At 31.9% G+C, this 17,930-nt stretch overlaps 1 protein-coding gene across 4 annotated transcripts in view; it reads right to left on the reverse strand.

Annotated features, from left to right (window-relative positions):
• The window catches only part of ATP8A1 (ATPase phospholipid transporting 8A1), a 249,302-nt gene that overhangs the window by 174,705 nt on the left and 56,667 nt on the right, over positions 1-17,930 (reverse strand). For 2 of the 4 annotated variants that reach the window (XM_074275001.1, XM_074274999.1), the window contains exons 6-9: positions 14,621-14,661; positions 7,407-7,480; positions 4,900-4,969; positions 1,351-1,478 (exon numbers count right to left, since the gene is read on the reverse strand). In XM_074275001.1, the coding sequence (XP_074131102.1) occupies positions 1,351-1,478; positions 4,900-4,969; positions 7,407-7,480; positions 14,621-14,661 (313 nt within the window). Of the gene's footprint in view, positions 1-1,350; positions 1,479-4,899; positions 4,970-7,406; positions 7,481-10,601; positions 10,676-14,620; positions 14,662-17,930 lie in introns of all 4 variants that reach the window. The other 2 variants (XM_074275000.1, XM_074274998.1) reach the window with 1 other exon arrangement.

The following is a 17,930-nucleotide window of genomic DNA, read 5'->3' on the forward strand; positions in this document are numbered from 1 at the left end:
CTAGTGCCATTGGCTTAGAAAGGGAGATCCAGAGTCTGGAATTCATATTCTGACGTGACGTTCTGGAAGCTTGGAATTGGCCCATCCACTAAGCATCCTTCCAAGTTCACCACTGTTTCAAGAAAGGCTCAACCCAAGGGTTATTGCTCAGTATCCCAGAGTTCATGACAAACATCCAGAACTCTATCCTGCATTCTCCCCTCAGGCATTATCAAAGGAGCAATTCCTCTGGAGGAGCCCAATGGCCATCAAACTTACCCTCAAAGGCATCCAACCACTACTGAAAGATATGAAAACTCTAGGAAAGTATGGATGCTACTCCCAGTGCTCCCACTGCTTGCCATCATCCAGAAGAACAATCCAGGTGGAGATCCAACCTGGTAACTGCTTCTGCCATACCCCACCTCCTGACCAATTACAGCTACTCAATATTGGCGTAAAGTGCTCTTGCAACTAATTTTTTTTTTTGCATTGTCAAACAGTTCAACATGAGAAACATATAGTCATCCAATAGCTTATCCATTTAATAGAACATATATATTTCTCTAAATTATATATAGTCAAGTGATATTAAAGCGATATGTGATCTACAGGGACTTTTTACAGAACTTCCAGCTGAAATCTCCCGTATGTTTTTCCCTGTAACAGTTGAGTTGTTTAAGAACAGAGATTGTCTTACAATGCTCATTTAACACTGTGCTTTGCATATAATAAGAGCTTAATAAATGCTTCCCTATTACTCATTTATTTGTACTTCAGGATTATAGCTATGTGGAACATTCATAATTAATGGTATCTATCCAGGAAATCTATTTGGAGTCATTTGAAACCTCTTGCTTGGCAGTTACTTCAGCTTCTCAGAATAAGCTGAAATAAGGAAATAAGGAAAAGCATAGTCTGAGAGCCTATCATTTTGCACTGTACCATTACAATAACCCTGCCATACATAGGTAAGCCAAAATCTCCTGAGGATACCCTGCAGCTCTCTGAAATGTTCCAGAAGGAAAAAAATCAGTTATGCTTTTTAATGAGTATGACAGTCACAAAGTATCCCATTGGTTCTGCTTGACTTGACAATGGCCAGATCTCTGAGGATATATAAATGTTAGATTATAGCATTAGAGAGACTCTTTTCTTCAGTTCACCTAAATAATAGCTATTTTTAAAAAACACACAATAGGCAATATATTTTCACAATAATCTTCAAAATAAATTAATATTAATAACTAACCAAATTTCTAGGAAGAGTTTCACATATATAATTCAATCCAGTGGGAATACATTTAAGTTTTTTTTTTTACTGTAATTTATTTTGTACAGCAAATAGTTTTGAGTATAGATCATACATACCCATGTCCATCAAGCCTAATATTGCCAACAAAATCATAAAGATGCCGATTTGGACTCTCACACTCAATTCTGCCAGAAATTCTCATTAAGCTGTCGATATCCTTAATATCTGATGTTGCTGGTAAACCCTGTTTTTATAAAGAAAAAAAAGGTAATTATATTTTGATCATATAAAGTGACGCACACATATAACCCTCAGGATTCATCCCAATCTTTTTAAGAGGACAAAAAAGTCAAGACTTTTTCTTCAATTTCCTGTTGAACCAAGTAAAAGTATTGATTGAATACCCAAGTCCACTTCAATTATGACATAATATTTAATGGAAAATATAAGGCAGCATCTATGAGCTAATGCAAAATTGACAGTATCTGGAATGACATAATGGGGAGAAGTTAGGGTATTATAAGTATGATGCCCTATTTCAATTTTCTCTTCAGGGTTAATTTCTACAAGAAAGTAGACACATTCTCTCAGACTGATTAGTTCCCAAACAACCATTGCTCTTTTTACACCCAGAAGCAAGTCTGACTTAATGGTCTCTTGATTCTCCCCACTTTCTACCAATTTGAACCCAGGTGTTTACTGCTGTTCCAGTTTCATTAAAACACTAGCATCCAAGATACAAATTTCACAGCTCACCTAGACCCTAGGGAACCAATTATCTGAAATAGTATTTAAACTATGCTTCCCGTCTCTAAATCTGCACCACCACAATTTCCAGATGTTTTACATGTAGGGGATCAGTGGAGGTGGTGGCTCAGAGGGGAAGATTTCTGTAGGTCAGAAAAGGAATAAAAAAGAAAACTTTCTGAAATTAGTGAATTGTTTGACAGCATCCTTGGAAATAAGCTTAATTTTAATCATTGAGGTGAGTTAACAAAAAGGAACTGACTTTTGCCATTTCACTGACCACAAAGCATTTATTAAACACAAGCTACACACCAGACACACCAGACATATAATAACACAATACAATAATGTGTAGTTAAGAGATACCATTTGGGAAGCACTTTGTTAAACTTTACACAATGATAAAATGATGATGACTGAAAATTCTAAATATATTCTAGTATTTTAATAACAGGAGAATTCTTGAGGAGATGGAGTCATTTATTTGTTCAGGAAAAAGTGTGACTAATTTAGAATAATGATGTGCACATTATCATTTGCCAAAATTCCACTTTCTACCTAAAACTCTGGAGACAAGTTAATTCTATTAGCTCTTCAATTAACTAACACACACAACTAAGCTAAAACCCAAGAGAATGAATTTCCTTCATTTTTCTTCATGCTACTCTCTATGTATTAATCAAACAAATTCTTAAAATCAACTTCATATTATATCTTACTTTTGGGCCTTTATTTACATTGTTTCCTATGCCAAGAAAGCTGTTCAGTGCCCTTATTGGATTCATATTAAGATTCTACTCAATTAGTAAGAGCCAATTAAAATATCAAATTATCCATAAATTATTACCTACTTGGGAAATCACAGAATTTAGAGTTGGAAGGCATGTTAGAAATCCCCTCATCCATCCTTCAACCACAATGAATCACCTTTATAATATAACAAGTAACCAGACTCTATGAAGATTTCCAATGGAAAGAAACCGACAATTTATCAAAGCTAGCTATTCTTCTTTTAATTATGCTTTCCATAATTGCCTCTCCAACTTGTAATCACTACTGTTGATACTTTCTGAGGTCAAATGGAGAAAGTCTAATTTTTCTTCCCCATAAAAACTTTTAAAATATTTGATGATGGATCTCCTATCCCTCTCCTTCCTCAATCTAACTTTTTTCCTTTTCTTTAAACATTCTCAATCTATCCTTTCAATTGATCCTTATAAAACAAGTTCTCAAGGTCCTTCACCTTGTTTCCTTCCTCTGGATGCTTTCCAGTCAAGTAATCAATAAGCATTTTATTAAATCCCTATTATGTGATAGACCACGAATATCCTTTTTTTAAAGCAAAGTACTCAAAGCCTAACCCAATAATCAAAATATGGTCTGAGTAGGGCAGAACACAGAGGGATGATTACCAACCAGAAGCTAATGACTTTCTTCATGTGGGCCAAGACTGCATTAACCATTATTTTGTGCTTCTCTTACCACACTGATGACTGAAATGGCACTCCATTTAAATCCCTAAAGATTCTTCAGGTAAACTGATGTCTTATCACATCCTATATTTGGGAAATTGAATTTTTGCATCCTAGTATAAGACTTTGCATTTATTCCTACTTCAGTAGGAATTTTCATTACATTACAATATATTATATTAATTATATCATATTTTCTTTTATTTTTTATTATATCATATTTTTATTACATTATATTCACTGCAGTACTTTAGATCTCTGTTTTTAACTTTTAGCCAAATCTATGGACTTCCTATCTCAGGATAATCTAAACATTATATACTTAAATTCAGATAATTCAATACTAAGGACTAAAAAGGAAATTAATCATTTTAAAAGATGCAGTTTTTTTCCTATCCAAATTCATGTAGCCCTCAGGTCAAGAATTCCTGTTTTATCCTAACAAGAATGTTTTTGGATCCCAACTATCTTTTTCAGTATATCAGATTCCTCTACTCATAAATAATTTTCCCCACTCTCAAAGTAATATCTAGTAAGTACTTGGGATAAATATATAATGGAGGAAGAAACTATTTCATTTTGCATTGTGATTAGGTGTATAAATATATAGAGTAATATAGGTACACATTATGTTCTCCACTGAACTGAGCTCTCAGAGGGAATTACAACACGTGGGACCTTTCTTTGGATTACCTGATGTTTAATGAATGCCCGTGAAATATAAGAACCATCCCATCTGTGATCTCTTGATCTCAGGCCCACCTGCTTTTCCATCCATATATCTCCGATGACATCCTTTGGACATCTTCTTTCATGCAATTCTTCACTGGCATGTGCTACAGTCTACTCATGTCCAGGGTGACTAACTTTTAATTCTTTAAAGACTCTAGCAATTCCATACTGGCAGCCGTACAATATCATCAAAAGAATATTGCTGTTAGCCAACTGGCTGAGATGTGAAACTGTAATTTCTAAGATTATTTAAATGTACACTAATGTTCAAGCCAGTAAAATTAGTTTTGACAAAATGCCAACATTCTCTCAAAAGTACGTAAAAATCTCTGTGCATAGCTTATTTGTCTCCATATGTAGCTTTTTTCTTTTTATTCTCAGTGCTTACCAAAGTTCTTGGCCCCATAGTAAGTGCTTAATAAATTCTTATTTATTTACTCATTGATGTATCTTCTTTCTCTCCTAGGTCTCACCAACACACAGGTACATACACGTGTCCATGCACATACACACACACACCAGACTAAGTTCCAGGACAGCAGAGACCCATTCTAATTTAATTTTAGCATTACTTCCATCAATTAGCAAAGTACTCGGTACATACATAGTAGATACTTAATGCATATTTAAGTTGAAGAAACATGGAAAAAAATAAATTTTTAATATCACTTGCTGGAATAACAATCAATATGAAGAAAATAAATGAGATTTTACCTGTCGTATTTTCAGGTTAGTTTCACCATCTAAGTTGGATGTTTCAATATAACACATGGCCTGCGGCTCACTGTTATTTAAAATTAAGAAATCACAAAGATTTAACAAACAAACAAAAAAATCACAGGAGCAATAAGCAGTTATATAATGCTCAGACTTATGAAGACTCAAATCTTTGCTTCCCTCTAGGATACAGAAGTAAAGTATAAAAGTTCCCTTTTACCTAGATCAGTTCAATCTGAATAGCAAGCCTAGACTGAGTTTTTGTCTATACATGAGAAACTAATGAACTAGAGTCTTTTTTTCTGTCTCATAAGCAATTTGGCTGCATCAATCAGTATTTATCTTAAAGATGGGTCTAACTGAATTAAAATGCCTATCATATCATAGTCCAGTAAGCTCACCATGCATTGGCTCAGCCCAGATATTAATATATAAGGAAGGAATTAACTCTATGTCAGGGTTTATCATATTTGATTCATGTTCACAGTCTGAATTCTCATAATTGATTAGAACATTCTAGGCTATTTTATTTATACTTTTAGAATGCTTTTTTAAGGGATGAAGAAAATTTGTGTCCAAAAGAGTTGACTTAAGTCAGATGAATGAACACCATTCTCCATAAAAGTGGTCATATATATGCTGTCTGAGCACTTTTGCCATTTTGTAAGGTTTATTATTTTACCCTGGAAAAGTCTCATTTTCAAAATTTGGAGGTAGAAGGAAGGACAGGAAGTTAAAATTAGTTTTGTAATTGAATTTTTTTATGTAATTAGTTTTTTCTATAATATACACAAACATGGGAGGTCTACTTATTCATGCCCACAACTGAAAAGAGGAAGCATTCAAAAATCACATTGATCTATTTAACACTTGGTTGAGGAATGAATTTGATTTTCTGATTATATTCATTAGACACATTTTAGTTAGCAAACATACTAAAAATCTCAAAACTAGATGAACTATTGTTTTACTATGTTAACAACTTCCAAAAAGAAGTTAATGTATAGTTAACTAGATAGTCTGGTAAATTTGGCATACCTCGAATGCCCCGGTCAATTCTAATTTGATAAATAAGAATTAATGGTGGAAATTTAAGTTTTTTTATGTCTTCAAGATATGAATCAAAAATGACAGGTGTTAATTGAATGTTATGAACATTTATCTCAGGTAATAATTTTGAAGGCAATTAAATAATTTCACATTCTTTTAAATTTATTCATGTGACTACTTATTTTCCACAGGAGTTGTAATTATGTACATCCTTTCATTTATCATTTTATTTTTTATCACCATCACTAATGGTAATTTAGATTTTTATGTTTTTTAAATAACTATGAATCTGTTATTGACTTCATTATATAAAAGTGTTAAATATATAGTTCATTACAGAATCACAAACACAGATTAATAATATGAAAGGATGGAAAGACACCAAATGTTAAATTGAGCAACGTGGATGCCATATTATGGCAGGAAAGCATGAACATTTTCCTGACTGCCCAAAGCCACCTTGACATTCATCTGAGAAGACTGTCCTAATACTATTTTGGTCATTCTCTTTCTTCTCCCTTATGTATTCTCTCTCTCTCTCTTTTTCTCAAATCACCATATGTTTTGAGGAAATTAAACAGACAACTTTTGTTTGAACTACATCAAATCCAATGCACACTCAAAATACATTTTCATTAATCACTAAAGACAGCCCATTATTGAAGCAGTTTTCAAAAGACAGCACTCAGAAAAGGCAGCAAAGATGTTTCAGATAAAGAATCATGCTAGATAATAAATATTTTAGCAAATTATGAGGACATCCAGAACACAGACTACAGTCAGAAAGGCAAAGCAGGCTTTTTGATTAGTAAGTAGAAAAATGAAACAAGATGCAGTCACAGGACAGACAAAGGATATAGTTGAAATATATCACAGGAACGTGCACTTGGTTACTAGGAACGTGTTGATAATAATTCCAATGCATGCAGTACAAAATGTACAACATTTAGTTTTGTGCAGGGGGTCCTCTACAAATCTCATAAAACCCTAAATCTCAGAATAATTTGTCAAAATTTTCAAGTGATAAAAAATAAAACAAAGAAGCACTGACTTCTTTTAAAAAGTTGAAAAATGCAAACTTTTACTGTAGTTTTGAGTCAGTAATCCTAAAGAAGCAAGCATCAAGCTTTAGTATGTGTTCTCAAATATAGACATATACTTAATTAAATTAAAATAAACACCAAATCTACTTTGACTGTTGTGCTTGAGACTCCTATTGAAACCAAGAGGAGTGTCATATGCACAATGAAAGGTCCAAAAAGTGACCTAGCATCTTCAATTATGTTTATTAAATGCCTTTAAAAATCTGCAAAATGCCTATTTATAAAAAAGTGAAAAAGCAAATCTTCTTTGAGTTTCAAAGTGCCACGTTCCCCAATGACATTGGGTCAATTTCTTCTAAGTTGATGTGAGGACCCACATACACATTTCCTATGCAATTTGTTCATTCTAACCTTGAAGAAAGACTGATGAGATCTGCTGGGAGGTGTTCCCCATTGGTCACTCTCACTATTTCCCCTACTGCCACCTACACATCCCAGTTTGAAATTATTAGAACAGAAAAAAAATGAGTAACAGGAAAAAAAACATAAATGGACAAAAGAGACAGAAAATTTGAAATTATTATATAAAACAATACATGTTAATAAAAATGTCCAAAGGCAAATTTTTCAAAATCTATTTTAATCAGGTCCAAAAAACCTAGGACAAAAAAAATCACTAATTGTATAATTTACTTGCAAATCTACTTCTCAGTTTTAACAAAAATTCATGTTATCAAATTTTTATTCTCTCTTAATAATGTTCTCCAGCAAAAAAAATATAGCTTCCAACAGTCTGTCTTGAATTTCATACTATCTATTCAACAAGTATTTATTCAAAACATTTTCCTACAAATAATATTTTAATATCTTTTCAAGCATAATTCAATGTAAGAAATTAATTATCAAAGTTATATAGACAGACTTAAGAAGGTAAAAAATAAAATGTGTAAGGCTTTCCCCCCCCAACTGCTTGAGTCAGTTCTACCTAAGGCAAAATGACTTGGGAAAGTAACTCTTTGGGCCAATGAATCAGTTTTCTAGTAAATGCAATAAAAAAGCCCAAGCAAGAGCTTGTTTCAAGTTCAGTCCACTGCTGCTGGAGCTTTCTTCTCATTAGATTAAGATGTTACTTTGGTAACAGAAAAGGCAGGTCCAGGCTACAAAAAAGGCATTTATCAGCTAATCTATGAAATATCACTGATCATTAATATGTGAAAACCAACATCAATATATTCTTCTGTTTAAAAATAAAGATTTCTGTAGCATGGTATCTAGCTCTTTTTATTAAAAACAAAAAATATAACCTAGAAAAACTCACATAAAAATCTCACAGAAGAAATATATATATATATATATATATATATATATATATATATATATATATATATATATATATATATATATATATATATATACACACATATATATGTATACATACATACATATATATGTATATATATATACATATATAAAGTAATTCTTAGCTAAAAAATCTGGAATATAAAATTCCTTAAATTTTAAACTATCATTATCATTTTTATTATTTAGAAGGGAGCTGATTCATACTTATTTTTTTTTAAATGTGCTCCAGTGAAGAAGAGAAGGACCAAATGGAGGGCAGGTAGATAGACATAATTTTCACTCTCTCAATAACCATGTCGTTATATTGGCCAAATCAGTTAAATTTCTCCTGCTTTCAGGGTCTTTCTTTTTGAAATAGAAGTGATAACACCTGTAATCTGCACCTTGCAGGTTGTTATAAAAAAACAAGATAATTTGAGAAAACTTTCTGAAAAAAGAACAAAGGATTCTACAAATATAGGAAGACATCATCATCAGTATTAACCTGACAAAGTTGTGTCTCGCAATTAATTAATGAATAGCAATGTTCATTACTTGAGTTAATTATGTGAAAATAATTAATAACAAGAAAGTCAATTATTTCTGATTCTTCAATAACACTTCTTTTATTAGGGTAAAAGAGAAAAAAAACTCATAGCAAAAATAATGAACTCTAGAATTATAAAGAGATTAAAAACTTTTTAAGGTTGACAAAAACAAATTCTGAAATGATTTACAATTCAGTAATTGTATTTATGTATTAATAAGATAGATGGATAGAGTCTCAGAGAGTTTAAAGACAAATGTACTCTATTAACAAACAAATGAAACACCCATATTACAATCCTGTTTCAACAGGCATAAAATTCCAACATAGCATTCAAAATTAACTTAAGAAAATAGTTAACAAGTAAAAAAAATAAGTAATTCATTTTTGTTATCACCATGCTTGAGTGAAAAAAAATTCTGTCCTTTTACTACCTTGTAGGGAATTCCTAATACTTTTATAATTTGCAGTCTTAGTGAAGCTCTTGGGATACCTGAAGGACTAAAAGATAAAAGTAACTTGCTCCAGCTCATATGACTACTATAAGGAAAAGGCAAGGCTTAAACACTGGTCTTTCTGGTTTGGGGATATTGGCTACTTGGAATAACTAGTATAATTGAACTACTTGAATGCCATTACTGATTTAGAACATCTTTGAGGCAAAATATCACTTTCAAAAACAGATTAAGAATTAAGAAATAAAATGTCTTCCCTTTGAGATATAAAGTTAAATGTGACCATTTAAAAAAAAAAACTCTCAAAGCAATACTGAATTTATTCATGAACAGTTTATCCAGTCAGAGGATAGATGAATTGTTTTAGATTTGTTCCTTTAAACTTTTTTACAGCATAATTATTTTTCAGTAATTCATCACAAATCTAATCATTTTAAGTAATGACCTGATTAAATAGATTTTGAAAAAAGTGCACTTTCCACATTACAAATGTGGATTTTATAAATAAAACTGTCCAAGGAAATGATGATAAACAACCTCTAAAATATTAAATTACTTAAAATTGATTGTCATGTTTAGTTTTGTGGTTTTTGTATTCAAAATCACTTAAAGTTTATATTGGACAAAGAATAAAATGATTTGATATTTAAAATTCCAATTGTAATACATGGACATCTTAAACAAATGACAAAATAATACAAAATTATTTTGATTCACTATTCTAACATGAAGAACACAAAAGAAAAAAATGCATTTTCAGTTGTGTCTGTGGGAATAAACCATTTTAAATGGTAATACTGCAAAACAGAAAAACATGTTTTACTTTTTTCTGTATCATCCCACTGTAAACATCAAGAAAATGTGAAAAAAAAGCCGAACACATCATTAAGAAACTGATTGAGAATAAATAAAAATTTATGGTATGATTAAAATAACAAAATCCATGTATTACCTAAAATAAATGATAGGAAAATTGAATGAGGCTAAAAATACATGCAGAAGTCCTGGGAGCACCACTGCTAAAGATAGCTTCTCCATGTAATTCTAACCTTGAAATTTAAGTTTAGAACCTATCATTTATTCTATATGGTAAGTGTCAGAGTGGTTTGACTTTGCAAACATTTTTGAATCCTTAAGTTACAATCATTAAAGAGGTTTAAAATTTCTTCTGTTTATTCTTTATTTCCTTGGAGCAACCACAGATTCAATGCAGGGTAGAGAAACCAGCCTCTACACTGTTTGAGCATCAGTAGGTATCTCTACCTTGATGATAGGAGTACAGTGTCAGCAGGTATATACTCTTTGCCTTTTATTACAACTATATCTCCAACATTTACCTGAAAGAAAACTGGGAATTGGTTAATAATCTGTAATTGAGTGTAGTCATGAATACAAATCCCACTGAGGTTGAGGTGTAAAATCCCTAATAAGCACCAAATTTCACAAAATGACATACAACCAAGAAAATAGTCAGAAATGATGGAATACAATGCACGGGCTGTCACCAAGAACGACAGCCCGTTCTTATCAACTCTGGGATGTTTCTCTAATTTATCCTTAATAGAATGAAGTTAGTGACATCTCCTTACTCATCATTTATCACTTTGTCATATCCATCTCAAACTATGAGAAAATTCTAAAATGGCATCTCAAGAATATTCTTTGGGAAAGTCCCAACAAAACTGAAAAAGAAATAGCACCAGAAGCAGCATTTTATAGGAGCCCCTTGCTAACCTAATCAATCCCTGTTTACCTTGGCAGAATAAATAAAGATGTAAAGAAGGGAATCCAACTTTTCACTACTCTCTAGTCCCTTAACAAAAGAGAATGTGTCATTTTCCATCTTACAATCTCAGTGCCTTCCAGGCAGTAGGCAAATATCTTATGATAATGGTAAGCAGTTTTTCCAAGTTATATGATATTATATATATATATATATGCATATAGATAGATATTATATATTTGTGCCCATCTCAAGAGATAAAATGGTATGCTAAAGAACAGTCATCCTGAAGGACACTTGTCCTTAGAGTAGCCCACAAAAGAACTGCTGTTCCTGTAATCTCACTGATTCTCAATAGGATGGGAAGAGACATAAGATGTCAAAAGTCATCATCCCTTCACCTGCAGCTCTCTACTTTAAATGCATTTAATTTTAGCAATGACTACATCCAGACCTAGCCCACAGGTTAACCAAAATAGTACAGTCACTACTAAGGAACCTATACCCATGAAGGGATTTTACTTTTCATCTCTGGTTAGGATATTGCTTTGCACACTTGCTTTAATGAAAATCAAAGGTAATTCATATTTATATTTATTTAGCCTGAAAGTCTTTTCTAAATTTGATTATTCCACATTTGGGTATTTACAGCTTGTTAGAAACTGTAGAACATCATTTTCTTTAAGAACTGCCCTCTGTGACTCTTCCTTTAACGAATGGATTTGCAAGAGTGTTCCAAAATTCTTTTCAGCCCCAAAAAGAGGAACTGATGTGGAACTTCCTCTCCACCATCTCCTCATTAGCACTAAAAAGAAAGCCCAGGCAACCTCAGGCAATTATAACAGATTGCAGCTCTTCACGCTCTGGGAAGAAGAGGAGTGATTGAGTATAGTTAATGATGAATAACAGTAATAGGGAGGGGGGAAGAGAAGAAATCACAGCAAGAAGCACTTGTCCTGAAAAAAAAAGCACATTTCTCAATAGTAAGTAAGGACTTAAAACACAAACATATTATCCAGTTTGTCTTCAATTTAATACACACAGGAAAGTATCTTATTGGGATGATAGTCAAATTACAACCTGTCTGCTTTGGTTTATTTATAAGATGGGAAAGAATAAAATAATAAAATATTTTTTTGTTTTAAACATTGATCATTTTTTTAAAAAAATTAAGTATATTTTATTATTATTACTGATGTGGTGATTATACTAAATTCTAAATAATTGTTTTCCTGGACAACTCAAAGCACCAAACCCCTTATTCTGCACTGTCCCCTTTATCTGGTTTTAGAACATAATGTCTTTACAGAAGTTTCCCTCCTTTGGGTTATCTTTTCAGACAGAATTGGGCTAACCAGAGAGTGACTTATTATATTTGATTCATATTTTGCTCCTGAAAAACTTCCTAAATCAAAACTAAGCTTACATGTTCATATAAAGCAACTGCCAATCATGCGTGGGTGTGTTAAAAATTTGTCTTCAGCTCAATTTTTTAGTTTTTTTTTTTTTTTTTTTTTTGTTATAATGTCTTTGGGAAATAGCTCAATATAATTTTTTTTTATATTACAAAGGACACATTTAACAGATCTGATTCAAATTCCTGAGTGTCTTACAATATCATCAACAGAAGAATTTAACCATATAGGAAAATGAAGATAACTTTTGAAAGCTCTCCTGCTAGGTTTTATTAAGTATGACAAATTATCTTTTTTCCCCCACAGAATTTTAATAATCTATGAAGCAGATGAAAGATGGGATTCATACTCTGACTAGTATTAAAATTAAAGATGAATAGCAAATGTTCTTCCTGCAACTTTATTCTTATTAATTTTTTTAAGTTGGTAGGATGGCATAAAAATATAAACCTGGAGATACATTTTTAATATCTTAGAAGCAAGACATTGCTAGAAAATTATAACTTGTGGCTCTAAGATTATTTAAATAGCATTAAATAATCAATGAATCCACTGGTACAAATAAAATCTGTACTTGGATTTTAAAGAAAAAATTATTCCCACAATTACTACTTCAGGGGAATATCTCAAGATCTTAGTGTAATAATTATCTCAAACTAACAAAACGAAATCACCACCAGGAGTCTCTAGTGATACAAATAAAGGGTTCTAAATATTAAATCAAAACTATGTATTTTTCCCCATTTTATGAGATTTTAGTTAGTTAGAATTCATGCCTTTCCAGGAACTTCATCTTTTTCTCTCTGAGATTTATTGGTTCAAATTCTAGTATAATGCTCTGAATTTCTAACCATTCTTCATTTCTCTCTTAAAGTATACATATTCATTGTGAATTTAAGAATTTCTGTTATACTATGCAGAAAGTACTAAAGAAAATACTCAAGAGCATTAAACTCTCTTGCATTTACCAATAAGTAAAATCCTTTTCTAAAATATTTACATGTTAAAGCTCTAGCCAGAAATTTTTAAATCAACTGTTTTTGCTTGTAATGTGATCTTTTGTTCTTCCTCCTTTGCTCCTCTGAAAAACAGCTTTATGAGATTAAGTAATTCAGGGATTTTTTTTCTTCTTTATTTGAAATGCTTAAATCAAAGACAGGGGAATTTAAATTTTTAAGAAATATAAAGTGGAATACATAAAGCTACATTTCTCATTTAATTAAAATTCCTGATAACATAATCAATGCCCAATAATTTGCAATCAGGGAGAAAGGATTAATTTTAGTCATTTAAAACAATTAATTCAGATACATGGTTCCAATCACATAGGGGACACTGGATTACCAAAGACTCTGTGCTAAAAACAAAACAAAACAACTTCTGTTCTCTAGGAAATATTTTTTTTTCAGCCCAGGAATCAGAGTTCCCTCCTACGATGATATATTACTGGATATTGGAAATTGATTATATATCCAAAATAGAGAAAGACCACGCCATTCCTTGTATTTCAAATGAGAAAACATGAAAGGCTGAATGTTTGAGCACTATTTGGCAAACTATTGCTCTTATTCACTAACTACTGAATGATACCACTTAAGAGCTAAATAATTTATTGTTTGGAGGGAAACAATTTATTCCAAAGAAAAATAGTAGTAATATTTAAAGAGTAGATATTTTGTGAGACTGGGATTTTTGTAACTTATGTACCTTAAAGTATCACATACAAATTATAAACATTCATTTTTAAACTTTATATTATCTTTAAAACTATTTCTTTTATTTGGACAGTAAATGATTAAACATAAAAAATTTAAATAAAATAATTCATGGTTAATTAAAATCTCTGAAAACTATTAAAAGTATACCATATTATAAAGAGAAACTTTTTAAAACTATTTAAAAAATAATATACATTCTAGCATACTGTATAAGCATTCAATGTATATTACTATTTGAGTATCCATACCACTACATTGAATACACACTCTATAATGGTACATACACCACATTATTTACATATGATCACTATTAAGTTCCATTCCAATATTGGCGTAATACTTTCTTAAATTAGCTAGTTAATAGTATTGTGAATAAGATAATATAATAGCATTATCTCAAAGAAGCAAAATAAAAATAGTACTTACCTTTTCCCAGTGAACAATTTCCCAAGCACCATTTCTCAGAACTGAAAAGAAAAAAATCACAACAACATATCTTGATAAGATTTCCCATCATCAAAAGCCAATTTCTCATAGGATAGTAAATTTAGATGGTTACTTTCTAGGAAAAAAAAACAATGTAGATTTTAAAAATAATCTATAAATATTATGTCTTTATATTTGTAGATTTACACATAAATACAAGCTAGCTGATGGGTTATATATCTGTTCTCCATCTAACTATCTGAAGAGATTCATCACCAAATTTGCTGTAAGATAGTGAATTTGGCAGGTTACATAGTACTAGAGTGCAGAGTGCTAGGTCTAAAGTCAGGAAGACGTATTTTCCCAAGTATAAATTGGTTTCAGACTAGCTGTATGACCCCAGATAAGACACTTAATTCTGTTAGCCTCAGTTTACTCACCTGTAAAATGACAAGCCTCTATAGAATTTTTGCCCAGAAAACCCTAAAAGAGGCCATCAAGTGACAGACTCAACTGAACAACAAAAACAATGAAATTTTTTGAGCACAGTAACACTCAAAAACTGTCTATTGAGAGACAGGCAAAATCACAGATCCTTGAATTTTTAAGTTATTAAAGACCACTAGCAAAAAAAGAATGGAACAATTGTGTGACTACAATTTAGAAATTACATCATATAGATTTTAAGAAAGTCTAGTCAATTGGTATTACAATATAAGAAAATGGGATAAAACTGCAATCATGCCATGTTAATGGTTTATTGCACAATCTTACTATAGATTTAGAACTTAAAGGGACTTTCAAATCCTTTGAGATCATTTTGCAGTTGAGGAAGTCATATTTAGATAAGATACATAACCTGGACATAACCATCAGTAATAAAATTTAAGTACATTTAAAGAAATCATCCCAAATTTTACCATTACCATCTAACTTATAGGTGGCTGAACCTATGTGAATTGATAGGTTATCAATTATCAGATAATTACTTATCCAAAAATCAATGAAAAGCAACTTCATTGATGGGCATGAAAGACATCCTGCAGTATATTTTGTTCTAAGACCCTATATTATTTAAAATTATCATTTTGATATCCTTGCTGAACAAAATTCCAATTTAAAGAAAATATTAATAAATCATTCCAAAATGAGAACTGGTTTTTAACAGATGAATTTTGCCAAGTTCATTTTGGAATCACAAGTCTAAATACTTTTATTTTTTATGGTAGTAGCACTGGGACAGAGAAAACATCCAAACTACAGGTGAATTATTGGTGGATACCCTCTAGCACATTGGGCAGAATTTAACACAAATACATAGTCTGAAACTCTTTGAGATAGCTTATAAACAGCTTCTCCATTCCCTTTAACTATTTTCCTGAAACAGCTGAGTCATAATTCCCATAAACACAAATACATGAATTGTACTAGAGCTATCTCTTCAAATTAGCTGCAGATGAAGTTAGAGTCTTGCTAAATAACAGGCTTTGGTTATGTGTAAATGAATTTAAAATAGAAGAGAAAAAAGGTCTACAATTTTGTTTGTTTTTGTTTTTCTTTTCCCTGAGGCTGGGGTTAAGTGACTTGCCCAGGGTCACACAGCTAGGAAGTGTTAAGTGTCTGAGACCAGATTTGAACTTGGGCCTCCTGAATCCAGGGCTCGTGCTCTATCCACTGCGCCACCTAGCTGCCCCAATTTAACATATTTCATATTATGAATTCTTAGCCTCTGTAGAATTTTGGTATTTTTTTCTCTACATGAAAAATGTTGCCATGGTTTTGAGTTTTAGGGTTTTAGGCGTCTGTTTTCACTGATCAATATCTTTAGTTTTATACCCTCTTACTATTACATAAATTTAAAGTTTTTTTTTCTTCTATAATTTTTAACTTATTTTTTTGCATATAATTTGACTTATTATTATTTTTTTACTATATATCAATGAACATTTCTATGTGCTGAAAGATATCTTAATTGCAATGCTTCAAGGTGGACAGAGACGATGCTGGATTCTAGAATATCATTCCATTGTAGTGAAAGATGTGGAAAGTATAATCCAGCTAGAAAAGCTGATTATAGACTAAGAAAATTCTGTGTCTCTACTTGAAAGGCTAGCATAGCTAGGTTTGGAGAGGCTGTTTGACTCTAACAACTATTAAAGTTCCTATATTGTGTTGTAGATGGGTGGGTTTATTAGCATAAGGGGAGCCCAAAATTGAAACAAATATTAAGGAAGACAGGATGGTACAGCAGGAAGAGTCCTGGCTTTGGAATGAAAGGAACTGGTTTCTAATCTTATCTCTGACCCTTGTGCAATCTTAGGTAAGTCACAATCTCCCAAAGCCTCCAGTTCTGCATCTGTAAGTAGTGGGAGTGGGGATGGGAGGAGGTGGGTTGGGCTGCTGGACTACATAGTTCCTGGGGCTCCTTCCAGGTGTGGATCTACAGTTGTATACTTCCTAGTACATCCCTGGCCTACAGGTGCCTTCCACTCTGTCTGCCTCCCTGTGGCTTTCATACTAAATACAACAGATCACACATAAAATTAAGCAGTTCATATAAAAGAGACGAACAAGAAAGTGCAACTAGAACTATTGCTTCCTGTCTGTGCTGTACTTTTTATTCAGGCCTATTTCAACATGGGGATACGATGACTATGCAATGTGCCAGGTGCATGAGTTGGTATGTGGTATGATTTTGCAATTGTCAACATAGGAAGTCCTTATAAAAACAAGGATACAATATAGGGCAGTGAAAATAGTGGAGGATCCAGTCAGAGGCCCAGCATTTACTCAACCTAAAAAATCTGAGCTCATTTGAGAGATCCTTTTCTATTTCCCTCTTATTAGGACAAGAGTTCTTAAGCTAAAGTCACTAAAGGTCTTCTGTTCTGTTTTGTTTTTTAAACAAATAATTATCTTTTGATTTAACTGGTAATTTCACATATTTTGTAAACACTTTTCTTCCACCAAATCTGGTCCTGCGGTTATCTCCTTCATTCTATGACTTTTTTTGTTATCTAAAATTTGACCTTATTTTCCTGTAATTTTCTTTATTATCATTTTGTCCTATGATTTTATGGCCTAGGACTGTCCACACATTATATTCTCTGCTTCTGTCATTACTTCCCTTCCAAGAAAACATTTCTTTCAATTTAGCAATTAAAAGAAAGTTGAAAGCTATGTCCCGTATCCTATATAACTATATAGAATCTCCATGAGAGTTTAATATCGTTTTAAACTGTTAAAATGTAAAATATTAAGATTTAAATTAAATACATCAAATTGATACTGTACTGATTTATGAGACATC

Source organism: Sminthopsis crassicaudata, chromosome 6 (assembly GCF_048593235.1).
Source record: "Sminthopsis crassicaudata isolate SCR6 chromosome 6, ASM4859323v1, whole genome shotgun sequence".
In the NCBI taxonomy this organism is placed as follows: domain Eukaryota; kingdom Metazoa; phylum Chordata; class Mammalia; order Dasyuromorphia; family Dasyuridae; genus Sminthopsis; species Sminthopsis crassicaudata.